This window comes from Acanthaster planci, linkage group LG01 (assembly GCF_054643075.1).
Source record: "Acanthaster planci isolate LZ-2023a linkage group LG01, COTS_SCS, whole genome shotgun sequence".
NCBI classification, from domain to species: Eukaryota; Metazoa; Echinodermata; class Asteroidea; order Valvatida; family Acanthasteridae; genus Acanthaster; species Acanthaster planci.
In genome coordinates, this window is record NC_141777.1 from 34,083,490 (window position 1) to 34,102,540 (window position 19,051).

Here is a 19,051-nt window from a genome sequence, read left to right on the forward strand (position 1 = left end):
TGAATGAGAAGTGGATAAGACCCAAGAATTGGTCATTTATAGTATTTCAGGCCACCGTCGGTACTTCTTCCCATGTACACTCAATGAAATAAGTCCAAATTGTTACCAGAAAGTGGTCGATGCATCGGTTGACTTGTATAGCATGTGTAGTGAAGGCTTGGCACCAACAGAACACATGCCTGTTGATCATAATGGGGGAAAAGCGAATGGAGGTTAGACTCTGCTGCTCTCTCTCTTTTTTGTTTCAATGACGTCATGGCCTAATGGTATGCTTACATGTTTTGTCTAGCTGTCTGAACCCGCCAAGCCTGAGGCAGCCATTAAGGAACCCAAAGTAGAGAAGCCCCCAGAAAAGAAGAAAGAAGAACCCAAGAAGAGGATGTCAGATGATGAAAAATCAGATTCCGACTCGGACGATGAGAAGGTAGAGTCAGATATTTTCACTTGTCAAAGATGCCGTACTCCACTTGCGGCCCAACATTTCCAACAGTGCTGTGATCTAGTGTTGTGCTTTGTTTACGTGTACACGTGTAACTTGTAGACCCCTCCTAACTCCCATAAGAAAGCACACCTGTAAATGTATTGTGATGCCATCACTGCCTAAGCCTATCGCGCTAAGAGATTGTAGTCTCTCATAGCTGCTATTTTTACTCCCATGTTTGCTCATGCAGGGTTTGTGGTTCGAATTGTTTGCAAAGCTTAATCAAGGCAATTTTCTATACGTGTACGTTTTTCGCTTTTTCCCCCGGCCATCTCGCAGTGTCACAGATTATCCCACCTCCACTTCCAGGGCAAGCTGTTAGGGGAGAGAAATCGCTGGAAAAATGTTTTCACCGAAGAGTTATTTTTTTTTTATCCCTGACATGAATGTTTGTGATTCATTGGTTTCTTTTCCCCGTAGAAGGAAGACGCTACTCCCAAGTTGTCCAAGAAGAAGATGCGCAAGCTGAATCGCTTGAGCGTCGCCGAGCTGAAACAGCTTGTGCACAGACCCGACGTGGTAGAGATGCATGACGTCACAGCTAGAGATCCCAAACTACTGGTCTACCTCAAGGTATCTGTGCTTGCTTCCCTTGGAGAAGGATTCCCACTCAGTGTTGCTGTGCAAGAATGCCCGTAACCCTAATAATCTCAAATCTTCCTTTGCAGAAGTGAAGGATTTTGATGGATCAAGGCTTTGGAGGATGCATTGCGTCAAGGTCCTTGTTCAGTTTGTGCTAAGGCCAAAAAGCAGTGTAATCCTATTACACTGAAAAAATAAATTAGGGTTGTTGGTTGGGTAAAATAATAGTAATTTTTTTTACTCTAAATTTTTATAGCTCAAAAAATCAGGGTCGGATGATGGTCTGTATTTTGTTTGGCGGGGAGCGAGTAGCGTATATATTTGTAACAGATACCAAGTCAGTGTCAGATTAATACTGTACATATGCACGTCAATATTACATTTCAGCACTGTGACTGAGTCGTAAAACAGCTGGTTGTTGAAATACAAACACACAAGAGCCGTCCATCTCATGCCAAAAAAAATTGAAACAATACAATGTACAGGACGATGTACACAAAATTAGGCTCGGGGCAGGGCATCACAAGTTCTCATATTTTATTGATTTGTCGAATAAAAAGATATAGGTTCCGCGTGATTTTCTAGTTGTGCATTCGTGCAGGCTTGGATTATACATGTACCTGAATCGTCCTCACCGTTCTGGGATTCCATTCGCACTGCCTCAACATATTGACAGGAATTCCTTAGGGGGATTTTGAAGGGTTGAGGCATTGATCATGCTTCCAAGGAACAAAATCAAGAAACACCAGGCTTTCGCAGGAATGCGGTTGAATATTCTGGCAGTGAGGTCTAGGTTTAATCCTTGCAGATCCTTTGAAATCTGCAAGGACAATTGGTAGGATCATGCATGTGCGAGGAAGGCTCATTCCGACCTCGGCGCCCCTGAAACCTTTAAGTGCAAAGGATGTGTCACTGCAGTAGAGTTTGGAAGATAAACCCTGTTCTCTGAGGCAAGGGTATGTGGAAAAATTCCATGGAAGTTCAAGAGTATTTAGGGCTCTTAGGGTTGAGGAAGATAACTCGCAAACATGTATGCGTAACACCAAGAGGCAACATAATTCATGGCCCTTTTTGAGGTTACAAAAGTTCCTCCACAGATAAACTATTACCCATGGGGGTTCATTTCTTGACTGTTCTTTTTCTCAGTTACATTCTGTTAAACTTGGGCATGCTTGCTTGCACGAATCCATTTTTTTTTGGTGTCTTGTTCGTTACACGTTTTAAGTTGGGTCACACTTGGTCTCCTTTTGCAGGCTTACAGGAATACGGTGCCAGTCCCCCGACACTGGTGCTTTAAAAGGAAGTACCTGCAAGGGAAGAGGGGCATTGAGAAGCCGGCCTTCGAGCTGCCAGAGTTCATCATGAGAACGGGAATCATGGAGATGAGACAGGCACTGCAGGAGAAGGTAAAACCCCCCAAAAAGGGGGAGGGAGTCCAACCTGATGTAACAGCCAAGTAGTAGCAGTGCCCTGCTGCTCTTGGTGTAGGTGTGAGTGTGGGTGTTGAAAACTTCACTGGCAGCCATCTTGAACCACATCGTATTCACCGGAGGTTGATCAGTTTGCCGTTTCATTCTGCTGGCTCTTGTGGGTTTATTCACAACTCTGATTGAGCGATTACAAACTGTTCGATCTTTCCAGAGCTATTATTTAATAACTTTTATGTCTGATGTTTCCTTCGCACCAGTTGCTCCTGTAAAAATGTAGATTCATTGTTCACTGAATTTTAGCATTTTTATAGATTTTTAACTATGCTGCAATTGGGCCCAGTGGAGCTTCTCTGAAAGAATTCAGTATTCTTTGAGTTCTGTGTGGTGCCACATTTATATGCTGGGACTGCACTGGTAGAATTCTTTCCTGATTGTCTGTGTCATTTAATTTCCCGTCACCTTCAGGAGGAACAGCAGACAATGAAGACCAAGATGAGACAAAAAGTTCGACCCAAGATGGGCAAGATAGACATTGACTACCAGAAACTTCATGACGCCTTCTTCAAGTAAGTGTCTTGAGATTTTACCTTTGCAAGTAACTTGGTAGTTCGTCAGTACGTTTCCAGTCCTCTGAATTTGAAAATGTTGACCAAGATTCTGCCTTGGTATTATTTTGACATTCCAATAGATGGTGTTTAGATGTTCTGCTTGATTACGCCCCAATTTGTGAGAGCAACAGTGGCCTATTTTTGTTATGAAATATTTACTTATATTTAACGTTTTGATAATTGATCTCTTCTAGGTGGCAAACCAAACCAAAGATGACAATCCATGGTGATCTGTACTATGAGGGTAAGGAGTTTGAGACCAGACTCAAAGAGAAGAAACCGGGAGAGCTGTCGGATGAGCTCAAGACAGCACTGGGCATGCCAATAGGCCCTGTGAGTACAACCTGTCTGTCCTGAAAATCTTTCTGAACCCGACCCTTGCCGAGAGCAGCAAGGTGCAACAGGTCTACACACCTGTGGAAACCTTGCAGCACTGAGCAGTGTGGTGCCGTCAGGAGGAGAATAAAGTGAATTTGGGAACAAAGGCATTTAACAGGGAAACAGCAAGGCTTTTGGCACGAGATTGTTTGAACTTTGGCTGTTATTGGGGTTGGGGTTAATCACATTCTCATCATTGGGGAGTTTGGCCCACCAAAACACGCCAGTCTACTGGACATGATTGGATATGTGAGGACCTTAATCCAGTCAATGTGAAAGTCACGGCATGACAATTGCAACTAATGCACAGTGCATGGTTAACCCGCAACTTGGGTCTGGAATTTTGTTATGGGATTTTTTTTCTCTACATGCTTGTGATTTGAGCATGGTAGGGTTTGCTTGCGTCAGGCATTGAGAATCCAACCTGCAATGTAGGCAGTAGCGACCGTCTCTGAGCTGCCGTCTTTCATACCTTCAACCGTACGCTGATATCGACGTGAACAATGGACTGTGGTGGCTTAGCCTTGTAGCATCATAAGTGTTAATGCCAGTGCTGGTTCTCCTTCACAGAATTCCCAAAAGTACCCGCCCCCTTGGCTGATAGCCATGCAGCGATATGGCCCCCCACCCTCCTATCCCAACCTGAAGATCAGTGGTCTCAACTCGCCCATCCCTGAGGTAAGTCTGGGACTTGACTGGTGTAAATCGCAGTGACTCTTCCTCTCTTCTAAGGAAGATAATTCAATGTGACAGTCCTTGTGATTCGGAAATTGCAGGCGTGCAAAAAACCCACTCCTGGACATTTCCCGGTGTGCAGTTTTTTAGGAGTGTGATTCTGAACAATCAATCAAAACCTTGGGTCAATCAAGACAGAGTAAAATACAAAGATAAAAATTGGGTCAACGTTACATATAAACAATCAACAAAACCAACAAAAAATAGTGCAACAGTTTCAGATCACGCCCGCTCACTTCCAGTAAACTTGAAGAGATACCAGATGTCTAATAAAAAGAATCAAAGGTTTCTGACGGTCATACAATGATGCCCTTTCCATAATAGCGGCCTCAACGGACCATGCAGAGCTGCTCTGACTGAGCCACAAGATCACTCTAATATTCTCCATTAAATTTTTCTAATAAATCTCCCGATTTTCCTGAGGTTTCTTTTCGGCAAATCTCTTTCCTGTGAGTTATTTCTGTTCATATCACTAAAATATTTTATTGGGAAACATCAGAACATTTAGGTGTCTGGCATACAAAGATCTGCTGCGATCCACGCTGGCATGATTTATCCATGGCTTTCGCGCACTACATGTACTTGGTGCATCATGATTGACTGGTCTGGTCCCAATCTCAACTTCAAAGGAATTCGTTGGTTCAGGACGCGTAGAGCACGGGAGCCTGCATCATGAAAGCTTGTCGACTTCTGGAGATCGTTTTGTGCAGATGCGAGTAAAAGCCCGGGTTTTTTTTTCCAAAAAATACCGTTGTGGTGATCGGAACAACTTCCGGGACAGACATCTCCACAAAATACTTGGGATAATCAGGGAATTCATTGGAAAAATTTGACTGAGAAGTGGTGTGATCTCGTGGCACTGCATGTGATGTGTACAAGCTCGTAAAGCCATGTACATGTACAGTCTGGTGTATGTAGCATTATGGATGCGGCAGTGCTTGCTGCAGCGCTGTGCGACATGGGTGTGCTGAATGATTGTACACTGACAGAGCTGTCACGCAAAGCTGTTTCGGCGGGAGAATAAAAAAATGATTCTGTCATTACTGTTAGGTAGGCCTAATGTTTGATTCTTTTCGTTTCATTTTTCTCAAAAATTGCGAAGTATAATTAAAAAGTAAACTCATGCCGAGGAGTGCGGTACAGATGATTTCAGGTGTGCAATTATTTGCACTTCTCGGGAAGCTTTTAGGTGTGTGATGGCATGGGAGTGCAGTCGCATGCTTTAAACCAAAAGGACTGATGTGACTGAGGCTCATAGACAAGGTGCTGGAATTCACTCAGTAAATTAGATGGAGATAACATTCGACAGTTGTCTCTGCCAAACTGCCCGGTCAAATGTCAGAATGATTTCATCTACATCATCTAACCTCTATTATGGTTTTTGTCACCTTTCTATTGACGAGTGGTTGCTAGGTCTGATCGTTTGGATTGAATTTTGTAGAAGTCAGCAAATTTTGAAACTGTTTATCCACACGGCAGCTGCCCTCTTACGTTGCTGTCATATTTTGTTGATTTGGCAGATGTCTCACGGTGCTATCATGTTTTGTTGATTTGGTAGACCTCTCACATTGCTGTCATATTTTGTTGATTCGGCAGGCTTCTCACTTTGCTTTAGTTTTATTCTGTTCTCTTGAGTGGACTTTATTTGCAACTGATATGTTCTCGACCATAATTACTCAGTGTTGATAGCTAGAGGTTTTTTTGGGTTGTAAGTTCAGGTCTTCGGTGCAACAGTACTTTTTGCATTCCTTTTGTAGAACAAAGTGCCTTTTATACATTTATGCAAAATCCCCAACATTATATTCCATCCCTCTTGATGCCTGTGAATCTGTTGGGACAATTTGCAGTGTAATTCAAGATAAACACCCGGAAATGATTTTATTTTAACTACCTGTTTTGTTCCAGGGCTGTTCGTTTGGCTACCATGCCGGTGGCTGGGGTAAGCCTCCTGTAGATGAAACAGGCAAGCCTCTCTATGGAGACGTCTTTGGGACCAATGCGGCGGACTTCAAGGTAAATTAAAACTTGGAGTGGAACGTCACGGCTTTGTACGTCCATTGGTAACTTTCAAGAACATTGAAAACAATGGGAAAATTGTGATAACATCCAGCAAAGATTGTGTTATGGAAGCAGTATTGGTTGACCACAGACCCCCTCACAACAGCCATGTTTGATTGTGTTCCCAAAATCCTATTCTCTGAAATCTGTTAACAAATGGGCGGTGCCAGACTGCTTGGGGTTCCTTGCCTCTCTCATATTTTACAAATGTAGCTTCAGGCTTTTAGATATAATCAATCACATGACACGACAATGCTTTCAGTTGTATCATCGAACTCCTTAGTAATGACGTACATGTACATATTTAATATCATGCATACATGTAGCTTGGGATACATATACACGTCATGTACCTTGTGCATGTACATGTAATGTGCATATGTGCACGAGTTAATGCAGCGAACATGACAAAGCCTGCGTGCCATTTAGGCCTACCAATAATATGTTTATGTACGTACAAGCAGGCCTACATGTTTGTACAGGTACATGTACATACATGTGTACATTGTACATGTGTACATGTACAGATAATACCAACAAAGTTCATGGATTTTTCGTTATGGTCCGGTCTCACCCCTGCAAATGAACTTTGACACAGAGAGTTACATGTAGTTGGGCTTTTGCATTGAGTTATGACTCAAGATTTGACTTGTGATAGATTTGGCTGTTACAGTGCCTCAGTACTTCTGAACCAGTGTTAAACTTTTTGAAGTAGATACATGTAGAAGATTGAAATATGCTGGTAACTGCCGTAACATGAAGCAGTTTCTTGGAATCATGAATGGAGAATTACTGTAGAAGTTAAGGATCATTTTTTCTATTGGAATATGGGTGATTCACAGTAGTGCACCATCAAGAGTTTGCAACGCATTGTGATTGGCCAATGCACTGCAAACTTTTGATGTATTGGCAGTGTTGTATTTGAGTCCATCACAAGTCCCTTCACAAGTCCAGTCACGAGTCCCTTCACAAGGCCAGTCATAAGTAACAGGGTGAACAATGACAAAAGAATGCTTTTGTCTGTTCATTTGAATAGCTTGTGAACTGGCGTAAGACTGAATGACTTGTGATGGACTTACAGGGACTTGCAATGGACTGGAAGAACAACTCGGGAATGGGCCTCAGTTACAGTATGCCTTGGTACACATGTTCAGCTGATCAACATCCTACCATCTTCACACACCCACAGCCTATGATTTCCCTTGTCTTTTTATTTGAACACTATTGGCAGTCAGCCAGTGCCCAGTAAAAAGAAAAATTCAGCAAATTTCCTGCTGAGATACTTTTAGACGTCCAAGTCCATTAGCATTCAGGTCCACATCAAGCATGAACGGCAGCTCTACTGAACTGTGATTTTGTCTTGAAGAAGAGTATCTTGATTTATTTCCTTTTTTGTAGGAGGAGGAAGAGGAGGAAGAGGTGGATCGCACCCGGTGGGGCGAGTTGGAGAGCGAGTCGGAAGAGTCTTCCTCGGAGGAGGAAAGCGAAGAGGAGGAAGAGGAGAGAGAAGTGGACGAGACAGGCCTGATCACGCCAGCAGATGGGTAAGAAGAAATTGTCCTGCTGGAAATCCTTACTTGGTATTTCAGCTGGCAAACAGGAGTCCAAGTTTGAACAAAATTCACATTTTTGCAGTCCCTTTTTAATGCTGAGCTAAGTACAGTTTCTTTGCCTGTTGCTCAGGATCACGTCCTTTCGTAGATATTTGCCATTTGACATCAGTGATGACTGATAGCTGGTATCCTGTCAGGTTTATTCACTGCTTAACTTTGTTTGTTAGTCTGTCGAATAGTATTGGTTTGCCATCAGATCTTTTTTTTCTGTTCTGCTTTATGAGTGTGAATAAACTTCTTGTCAATCTGACCAAAACATGGTCTTTGTGGTTTTTCAATTCCAGCGGCCTGATTACCCCCAGTGGCCTGACTTCGATCCCGACCGGCATGGAGACGCCGGAAATGATCGAGCTCCGCAAGAAGAAGATCGAGGATGCCATGGATCAAGGTGGAGAGACGCCCGCCCTCTACACTATCCTCCCGGAGAAACGGGCCACTGTGGGCGGAGCCATGATGGGATCTGCCCATGTCTACGATACTGCAGCAGTGAGTTGCCTAATGCGTTCTTGCTCGTCACTGTGGGGTGAAACCACTTCAGTAGCTTTTGGGCACACTCCATTGTTTAAACCAAATTACTTTGAGTATTTGTTGAAAATGCCCTCGTATTAGGTTAACGCAGACTTTCTCTCATGGCCATCTGTGCCCTTTGTAAGGGATTTTTGTTCCAGAATTTTCAGTGTGCCATTTCTTCCAAGCAGACCGTAGACCTCCAGTCTTCAGAGCCCTCTTCACCAGCCTTTTTCTTTATTTCAATTGCGTAACAACTAAAACTAGTCCGAAACAAAAGCTCTGTCCCACAAATACGGCATTTTGAACAAGGTCTGTCACTTTTTGTGTTGATTGAGCGGTAGTTGGTGAACATCTGTAACAGTTGCAATTGACTTTTGTTCCCAAATTGGAGGATTTGAGGCTGTCTGGGTTGAATTTTCAGATTCCACCGTCCAGTCTTTCTCATGGTGTAAACAGTGAAACAGTCCATTAGTGCAACCTGTACAATGCGTCGTAACGCCACCCGTGTTTTTTTTTTTTTGTGGAGTGTGATTTCTATTACCTGTACCCCACCTTTGTCCGTCACGCAGGCCAAGAAGGTAGGAGGGGCCGGTGAGGGCGTGGCTATTACCCTGGATCCTAGCGAGCTGGACTTGGACACGGCAGCCATGGCAGCCAAGTAAGTCAACCTTAGCACCAAGCATTTGCCTGAAACGGACTGCTTACCAACTTACACTTGACATTTTCAATTTCAGTGCGTAATAGTGGGCACATGAATCTTATTGTAAGCATTTTCAGATAAACTTCCCACGTTTTAGAGAAAAAAGTCCATCTGAATCATATACAGCAGAGAAATGTTAAATTTTCTTAGTCCTTTGGTAGGAGTTCCTTTTGGCACGTGTATGTTGACAATTTTCCATGACGCTTCACAGAAAATTTCATTGCAAGCATTTTCAAGTAAACTTTACACATTCTAGAGGGAAAAAAATTCATCTGAAATTATATGCAAGAGACCAGTGTGTCGGTTTCTAAGTCCTTGTTCGAAAGGAATACCTTTTGACACGTGAATGTTGACATTTAACCAGGAGACATCACAGTGTGTATCAGTGACAGCCTTTTGCTGGTACACCAGCATGTGAAGCACTGATATTTCTGTCACAGCTTTTGGCGTGTTGGGAGTGACGATGGTAGTAAAGTGCTGGTCAGTTGCTTCTTACCCATGGGGCATGTACTGTAAACTTGACCCCAGTTGAACCAGTTTGTGAAATCCTACCGTTGCTCACATTTGCTGTTGGTCTTTACCATTTCACCCAATTTATTGTGTTGTTTATCGTTTGGCAATTACTTGAACGGAAGAGGCTGTTGATAATGAGAGATGAATGCTGAAAAAGGAAAAGTAAACCATGCGCAGGGCCTCATTCCAAATTGCCAACTAGATAGTCCAATCATCTATTCATCAAGAGTGACATTGGTTGAATTATAGTGTACAAATATTGACTGCTTGGAGTGGTCAGTGATGTAGTACAACATGCCTCCGTCGGTTATTCGTGAAGCATTCTACTTTTCCTTGGGTTCACTTTGGGAACAATGTACATGTATACTGTATGGCAGTGCACTGAATACGTGAAATCACTTACATGTATGTGTAGCGCCTGGCTGGCAAGATGACCGTCTTGAAGTATCGAAATATGTATCACTATCACAGCCGTTTTCTTTTTGTTTTGGATCGCGAAAGTTGTTCAGTCGGATTACATCTGGAAAATGTCAAATTTCAGTGATTAACTGGCCAGTAGTCCACCGTGTGTGTTAAGCTACTACAAAACTTTGTCCCAAATGTAAGCTTTAAATTTTAAACTCACGGGATCGACTGGAGTGACGACGACATTTTTTTGCTGGTTCTGATGCTAGATCGGTTTGAAGCAATTCCCGATTGCGCGAGAACTTTTTCACAAATAAACAGTAATCACGAAAGAAATCCATTCCTCAGCCAGAACTATTATAACAAGCTGATTTTATGATGAAATATTTCTTATTTTATGGAAATTTAGTTCATTTATCAGAATTCCAGTAAATTATAAAAATCACCAACTGAACTTACGTAAATGTCAACTTGACTTTTTCATTTGCTGCCACATGTGCCGCGACCATGCCGTGACCAAGCAATCACAAAACTACAACCACCCTAGCGCTTTCATCCCAACTGCCAGTCATAAATCGAAACAAGTGTATTGCATATTCATTTCGATACAGCGCCAACAAATGCAAAGCTACAGCCCTTACACTTCACATGATATGCATATTTATGAAGTTCACATGGGCACAACTTTGTCCGTTGTGTGCAGCAGGTGCATGAACTTCGCTAGCGCTAGTGCAGACCCGACTTCCTTTCATTTTGGTACAATCTTTGCCGTTCAGTTTGGTCCTAATGTCACAATCAGAGCATTTTTTTTAGGTAGGTTTTCCAGCTCAAAGGTCAAAAACTGATGGGAAAAATCCCCACCTCGCATTGAATTTATATTCACACGATTTTGAACACACTGAGCTCGAGTGTGTATGCTAGGATCGCCGCGGCTGTGGGGGGCCGTCTTGACTTAACTTTGGCTAGCGGACCGGCGAGGTCAAACCCCGTTTATGTTTTATGGATTTCTTACAAAATAGTTTTCTCTAATTTAAGAAATGTTTTGTCATAAAAACTGCTAGTCTCTGTTGAAAAATTGATTCCACGCTTGAATATTTTCTGTGCGTGATTCAGAAGTTTTGGGAGCAATTCAGACATAAACCAAAAGCGTTGCCTGCATTGCACTTTCATCGTTCACATATGGACAAACAAAACACTTCATCTTTGAAAATAATTTTGTGAGGCCTGCTACATACAAGGTTAACTACTGACAACAGTTCCGTGGAATTTGAAGATAACTTGAGCTACAGTCAAAATGAATACTTTTCGTTGTGGCAAACTAGGAAAATGACTACTCCGGTCAATAAAGGCCTGGCTGTTCTGGGGTTTGCATGTAGTGTGTGCAAGTTTATACTCGGCAGATGGGATTGCAGTGTCGGCGTTCTCTGTTATGCAGGGTCAGCGTGTTTTGTGTTTGCAGTCAACTCCTTTCGTGTCTTTTTGACTCGATACATGCTAACACGCTAAGCGTGTTTGCGTGTCGGCTAAAATTCTGACCAGTACCATACATCAAGAGATAAAGCAGTCAATATTTGCTCTGTAACACTTCTTGCACAAATTCTGCTAAAGTTAAGCGATAACGGAGGAATTTGATCTCTATACATATAAAAAGATCGTATATTTGAATAAGATATGTATTTGAGAATATACCAGTACCTTTTCCAAACAACCTCTTCATGAAATGTTTGAACCCAGCTCGGAAGTGCTAGCACTTCTAAATGGGCGTAAATCATAGTGTGTACACACTTTAGTATTAAGGAGGAAAGCTTGTGTTAGCACCATGCAAGGTCCTTGCGTGGTGCTACCGCAAGCGTTCCACCTTAGTTGTCTGTCACCATGAATAGCTTGAAATCCCATCACTTTAGTATTCGTATACAGTTCTTATATACAGTCATTTGTAAAGTTTAAGACCACCCATACAAAATGTAGTAACTCGAAGGAAAATCAAGACTTTAACAAATAAATCTATGAGAAGGAGATTGCCGGCAGGTTGGTGTTACTGGAGCTGAAATTCTTTGCTCCAATGGCGAGAAATGGTGCTTACACCAGCATTTGTCCCAGTGGACTGCAAAGCTGCTTTGATCTATCGACAAGAGCTCAAGGGATCCTTCACAACAATTTTCGGGATCACATGGTCTTCACGAGGGGTAGTTCTTCTTGAATGACCGTGCCTTCTCTGGTCCGAAAATGAGCCATCCTTTTGAAATTTTGAAATGGCAGTGTTCATTGCAGTCTTCCTGCATCCAGCCCTCTTGCTAATTTGACGTTCAGAGTAGCCCTCTTGATGGAGGGTCACCATTTAGGCCCTTTGAACCTGACTAAGACTGGCTTTTTGACACATGCTGCAGTAAAGACAACTTGCCATACAAGACCTGTCTTGGCAAAAACTTTCATTCAAATGGGCTAATAGCACTACTTTCATGTTATGGACCCCTATAGTAAATATGTTACGTAATCATCAGATGAGACAAGGGAATGCTGGCCCATAAGATTCCAGGTGGGCTTAAACTTTTGCACTGACTGTAGTATTTGTATCTAGTTCTTTAGTTGCTACTGGTATAGTACTTTGGTTGCTATGGGTATAGTACTTTGGTTGCTGTGGGTATAGTACTTTGGTTGCTGTGGGTATAGTACTTTGGTTGCCATGGGCGTACATGTATTTGTAGGTCCTTGGCCTTGAAAAGCAAGACAGCAAAAGTAGCAAATGCCACGTGACTGGCTTTTGGCCAATCAAGATACAAGATCTGTGGATGGGGTGTTATGATTGATTATAGTGATTGATGTAAGTTGGCCCTTACCCTGGCAGTTTTGATCTGGTTATTTGAGTTCTTTTTTGCACCAACACTGAGGTTTTCTAACTGAAATGCACTGTCTCATGGCAGTTTTTAGCCCTTTGAGACTGGTGGGAGAGGAAGCTCCATTCTGCCTACCCACAACAAGCAGGAACTATGGAAGCTTTTGAATCTTCTTTGAATGAGCTGTCTGATTGGGACCACTGTGGTATTCTTTCAGGTATGAGCAGCAGGTCCGCGAGCAGCAGAACCAACTGGAGAAAGAGGACTTCAGCGACATGGTGGCTGAGCACGCTGCAAAACAGAAGGTCAGTCTTTTGGCCAGGGCCCAATTTCGCAATGTCGCTAGGCACGCTTTTTACGCTAAGCGAGGTTCCGTGTATTTCATGGAGATGGTGAGCAGTAAGCACAGCAAAAGGCTGACAAATCAATGGAAATCTTGATGCTCGCGCAGCCATAAATTCAACCAGGCCAAACAACCAAACACTTCATGAAATATTGCTTGTTATCAAATTTTTCTGCTATAGCAAGCACGACTGTTCCAGTAACTGTGAAGCAGCTCCATGAAATTGGACCCATATCCTACAAAGACAGTCACAAGACCACTTTCTGATTAATTTGGCTTTTAGTTTGCAAACTTGGCTATTCGTTTTGAGTTGTCATTTAGTTGGGACTCCTGATAAAAAAAAGACATCATGCAGATGTTGGGGATTCCTGTTGACTTACCCCATGCATCATTTTTGCAATGCCATTTATCTCAACAGTGGCTCTGACGACTTTCAAGTCGCTTTGTGTTTTGGGGGCTTACTTTGGATTTCTGTAGTAGTCCCATGCTCAGAGACACTGTGTTTGTCAAGCCAGTTTTGGCAAAGTTTGTCTTGATGAAGTGCCGTCAGGAGATGATCGAACAGAGCGTGCAGACCGAAACATTGACGTTATGCCTCTGATTTATGTCAGTATCAATATCACTCTTTGTGGGGTAATATGCAAAGCCTCGTCTTGTGACGTCCATTCCCCATGTGAATACTTTTCCCCACCCAGTCCTCTTGGGCATTTTCTTGGAATGAAATGATGTTCTTTAACGTCAGTACCTGCAAAGCCCAGATGCAGTCTGTGGTTTGTGTGGGCCGGTGCGTACTCGCAGTGTGATTAATTTATTGTTACATATCCATTAATGATAAAACACCTTTCAGTAAGACTGATATAAAAATTGCGATAATGATATTTTGACTAAAAGCTGCTCCTTGAAGTCCATTAGAATCAATGTTAGGGGGAAGAGCATCCCTTTCAACGGTCCAGCCAGCAGAGGAGGCAGTGAACTTCAGCGGAGGATAAGATCAGATGTCAGTCACAGACACAGTTCTGCTCCTGTACATGATGCATATAATTGCAAAGCAAGATTAACGTAACAACTCAAAACGAAAGATTCACGTCGTCCTTGATCTGATCACCTTCCATTGTTTTCAGTTTCATTCCCGATATCGAGATCGTTGATGTTTCATTTAACTTGTATATTGTCATTAGAGATGGGCTGTTATTATTTCCTCTTTAAATTAAGTGGACTGAAGTCAATTATAGCCAAAGAGTTTTTGATGATGGTTGCTTTCAACTTGCTCACGACTCCTGAGGTGAAATCTTTTGTCTCATCAGGTGTCCTTTGTTGGAGTTTTAACTTCAGAAAGGTTGCAAACATGTTTCATTGCTCACATCACAGTAGTGCATCTCAGTATTTAAATATTCAGACTGTTGGAAATTTTTTTTGCGGAGAGAAAATGACACAGAGTTAATGGATGGTTCACTGACCACCGTCATATTCTCACTCGTTTAGAGTGGGTTTAGCCCATCATTGTTTCAGAAAGGCTTGTCTGAACTTCAACAAATTGGAGACACCCATCTGGCCCTTCTGCAGTATTCTACAAATTTTATTTCTCTCAGGTTTTGTATAATTCCCATATTCTGAATTCTCAATTTCACATCTGCTTGATTGACTGAGGGCGGAAGGGGTTTGAGGGAACTGTCAAATGTAAATGGCACAATGGCAGCATCTTTATCAAAGAAAAAAAAAATAGTGTGGAAATAATGGAGGGTTTTATACACCAATTAATGCCTGTTATTCACTCGGTATTACATTCCTGTGTATTTGGCTTTGAATTTCTGAAGGAAGTGATACTGGTTTGTTGATCTGAAATTAGCCAAGCATAACTACGACAAGGAGAATGCTCATTAACGGCTCTTGAAAGACAGGTGTTCTCCCATCAGCACTTCTTTGCATGAAAAGCCCGGCCCGAGGCGGAGTTGGCTAATTGTGGTTGAAGGTCTAACTGCTTGTTTACAGTCTGTCATAAATTAACCTGCTGGCACAGGGAGAGCCTGGTACAGCGACTCTGAGAGGTACAAACCGGTTCTGCCCTGCTTTCATAGGTAACCAAAAACACTGCTGTTTGGCCCTCTCACACAGTATGTGCATACATGTACGTCTTAATAGGCTGTTAAAAAAATTTAGGCTGTTAGAAAAATATATGTAGCCAGTCCAAGGCACTGTACATGTACATGTACATTGCTGTGTTCTGAAAAATGAGATGACAGCGCCGTTAGAAGGATGGGTTTGCAGAGATGCTGGTATGCTAAGTGTGCAGCGTACACAGCTCTGTGGCTCTAGCCAAACCAGGGTTCTTATCCACTCGTGCTTTTTTGCTCCTATTAAATGCAGTGAAATGCCCGACCCTCACCGCGTGGGCATATGAAATGTGCCTCCCGTAGGTGTCTGCAAATGTCCAGGTGGACAAGGCTGAAGAGCATTACATTTGTGTGCACCGTTGGGTTGCAAACGCGCATGCCTGCTATTTACTTGTGCTGGCCTTTGCTTGATTGCGATGGCTGGAGATGCACACTCTGTTTGTTAAAATTCTTCTTACTTTTAACCCTGGAATTATTTTTGCAAATGAAAGTTAACAGCAGTGTAGAATTGAGGTGCCGAAGGCTGCAATTTTGGTTGATTGATTTATTTGTACGAGGGTTCAATCAGTTGTAGATTAACTTTTATTTGAGGGGGGAGGTGGACAGCCGCAGGTTAATAGACAGCACCAAGGGATGAGAAGATAAAAATGGAATCTCCCTCCAGTCTCCTTTTACTTCATTTGATGTGTGAAACATATCAGTGTCGCTTTGCAACAAGCCAATTTGCCAGATGTTTTAAAAGTGGTAACCAGTTTGTTACGGCAGTTGGAAAATTTCAACAGTATTGGAAAGTAACAAAAATATCAAAGTAAGGCCGCAAATCAGCAAAATGAACTGAAAGGTCATTTGGGACGCTCAATTGAAATTCATGTTTGGGTCAGTCAAAGTCCCTTGGAGGAATATCGAGATCAGTTGAACTTGTCAGTTGTTAGCCAGTGTCTTGCACTTGCATGTGATGTGACTGCTGGCACTGTAGCCATTCAAATTCCAGCTCGGTTACCCTTGTAATGATCAACCGTTTCTTTTTCAATGTGTTAAATGTCCTGGATGTTGGTGTTTGTGTGCTGGAGATATTCCATTGTTGCCATGGTTGCATTCCCCAAATTTTTGCCATTTTGCTCATTTGTCCCAGAAAACAAGTGCACTTCAAATTGATACATTTGCACGTTCATGACATTGTTAAAATCTAGAATCTGGAGTGCCCTAGTCCTAAAAAACACAAACATCAACGAGAGCTTCTATCTCTGTTTGCAACAGAACATAGGGCTTCTTCACATTTATAAGCAACAATGAATGTCTTTTCACGTTTGCATGTTATCTGCAATTTTTCGACTGAATCAGACATGTAATTCTGGAGATAAAGTGATTTAAAGGATGCACCTTTAATGTCACATGACTTTCAACTGATGACGTCATTGTCACATTATGTGCATTTTTGTGTATGATGATGCTTCCCTTCTAGCTATCAGCAAAGTTTTACCTCAGTGAGACATATATTTCAGGAGATATAAGGCTTTAAAAGGATGTACCTTTAATGTGACTTGTCAAATGATGACAACATCACAGATCAGGTCAATTTCTGTCCATAACACTTCCCTGTCTAGATACCTGCAAGGTTTTAACTCAATGAAAAATATATTTCAGGAGAAAGAAGGCCTTAAATAGTGCACCTTTAATGTCACGTGACTAGTCAACTGATGACGTCATCATCGCATGGTGTCATTTTTGTCTATACCACATCCCTTTCTAAATATGTGCAAACTTTCAATCCGACAGGATATGGGGGCAGGAGATATAAGGCTTTGAAGCTTGCACTTTTAATGCCAAGTCATGTGACACCCGATGATGTCATTATGACAGTTTTGTTCTTTGACCCCGTCTACCTGGTGGGCTCCAAAAACGTACAAAACCCAAGGGGAAAAATAAAATATTCAAAAATGGAAAAAAAATTAGGCAATGATGTCATCGTGACGTCATACAATTGGGGTAATGTTTGTATCAGTGTTTTTGTTGATTATAATTTTAATGGCAATTGAAGATTGCTAAATTATGAAAATGGTGCCTTAAAAACATGTACAAAGTCATGGGCTAAAAACGCTATGTAGAAAAACTGCACCTTTAAATGTAAGTCGCATGATTTGCATTTAAACTGATATTTTTTATGAAATATTACTTGATATTCTGACTCTTGGGTATATTTCAAATTGAATAACGGAGCGTAAAATATACGATTCTTTTTCCCTCGCATAGTAATCTTTGGCCAATGTTAAGGACTGCTCACTCATCAGAATCAATAGTGTGTAGTACAAAAACTTGTACAAAACCTATGGAGAAAAACTGCAGCTTTAAACTCATGTCATGTGACCCCTGGTGATGTCATCATGACGACTGTGTCCTAAGACCCTCTCTACATAATGGACCACGAGTGTGCCCAAATATGGAATCAGTCCGTTTGGCCAGAGGGTCGAAGACTGGCTGTTGAAAAATGTGTTTAAACCTATGGGAAAAATTGAATATTTAAAAATGCTATTAAAAAATCAGCTGATGACATCACCATGATGTCATGCTTTGGGGCTCATCTTTGTTATAGGGTCTTTGCGAGAGGCAATTTTGATGAAGATTGAACCTTGCAAAGGGACTAAAGAGGTCCCCCGAAAAACTGTACAAAAGAAACAGGATTTTTGGAGAACAAGACACACAAGAAGAAGCGGAAAAAAAAATCTTGACAAAAAGGACAATTTTGTCACAAAATGCGGAAAAGCCAAAAATTTTTTAAAAAAATCTCTTGACAAATAGAATGCCTTTTTTGCAAAATGCGAAAAAGCCAAAATATTCTTTTCAATGAACGGACATGTAATGCGGTTCTGTGGGAAGGAGATGGGAGCTGGTGCCAGCAGGCAGAGTTGGACATAGAGAGAGAAGCTCCTGCTACAGATTTCAGAAACAACATGGCTGTTTATTTGAGTACACTATAGACCGTGCAGCTTTTGGTATACCAACTGTCCATGTGCACTGGCGCATACTGTACACCTGCCCGTTTGTTTCTAACAATGGTGACACGTACACATATGTTGCAACTCTCGCTACACAATGTTTGGTTTTTGAATTAGAATTAGGAGGGGGAATTCTTGGGGACTATTTCATTTCTCTGTAAAAAGCCTCAAAGTGTAGCTTCACCCCTCAGAAAGGCCCAGGCATGCAACTTTTCCTCAGATCAGCTGATTTCCTCGTTTTTCACTTCCCACTCATGCCATTGAAAATTGAAAAACACTGTACAAAGTCTTGTAGGGATTGGAATGTCCTTTTTTTCTTTTGGTCGAAGTCCCAGTTGCATGCCTGAAGACCACAAAGGTCACAGGGAGTACATTAAGAAGTTTCATGTTTTTGTCCCTGCCTCCCCCCCAACAAAATTGCCCCTCCCCCTTGAAATGTTGGATCTGTCCTCATAAACATAATTTATGAATTGCAAAACGTCTGTGGATGGTTTTATATAAGTTTTCCTTCATCAGATCAAGAGGTTTTTGATTGATTTCACAGGTACATGTAATAGGAATTCCACATGCTGGTCAGAGGTGGTTGACGATGTACATGAATTTGAAATGCAGGAGTCGATCAATCATTTTTTCAGGTGTTTGTACGCTCGATACGTTTCCCTGTTCGTTTATTTCTCCCAACCTTCCGAAAAGTGTTTCACGTGAGCAGGCCGCCCTGACGAAGTCAGCAGTGCCAGCTGTCAACTTTAAACATTTC

At 42.0% G+C, this 19,051-nt stretch overlaps 1 protein-coding gene across 3 annotated transcripts in view; it reads left to right on the forward strand.

The window, feature by feature from the left end:
* Positions 1-19,051, forward strand: part of sf3b2 (splicing factor 3b subunit 2) — a 47,441-nt gene that overhangs the window by 22,970 nt on the left and 5,420 nt on the right. For all 3 annotated transcript variants that reach the window (XM_087137361.1, XM_087137303.1, XM_087137331.1), the window contains exons 10-20: positions 290-424; positions 902-1,054; positions 2,317-2,469; positions 2,959-3,059; positions 3,296-3,434; positions 4,050-4,157; positions 6,120-6,227; positions 7,671-7,816; positions 8,170-8,371; positions 8,965-9,053; positions 13,065-13,152. In XM_087137361.1, the coding sequence (XP_086993487.1) occupies positions 290-424; positions 902-1,054; positions 2,317-2,469; positions 2,959-3,059; positions 3,296-3,434; positions 4,050-4,157; positions 6,120-6,227; positions 7,671-7,816; positions 8,170-8,371; positions 8,965-9,053; positions 13,065-13,152 (1,422 nt within the window). The remainder of the gene's footprint in view (positions 1-289; positions 425-901; positions 1,055-2,316; positions 2,470-2,958; positions 3,060-3,295; positions 3,435-4,049; positions 4,158-6,119; positions 6,228-7,670; positions 7,817-8,169; positions 8,372-8,964; positions 9,054-13,064; positions 13,153-19,051) is intronic.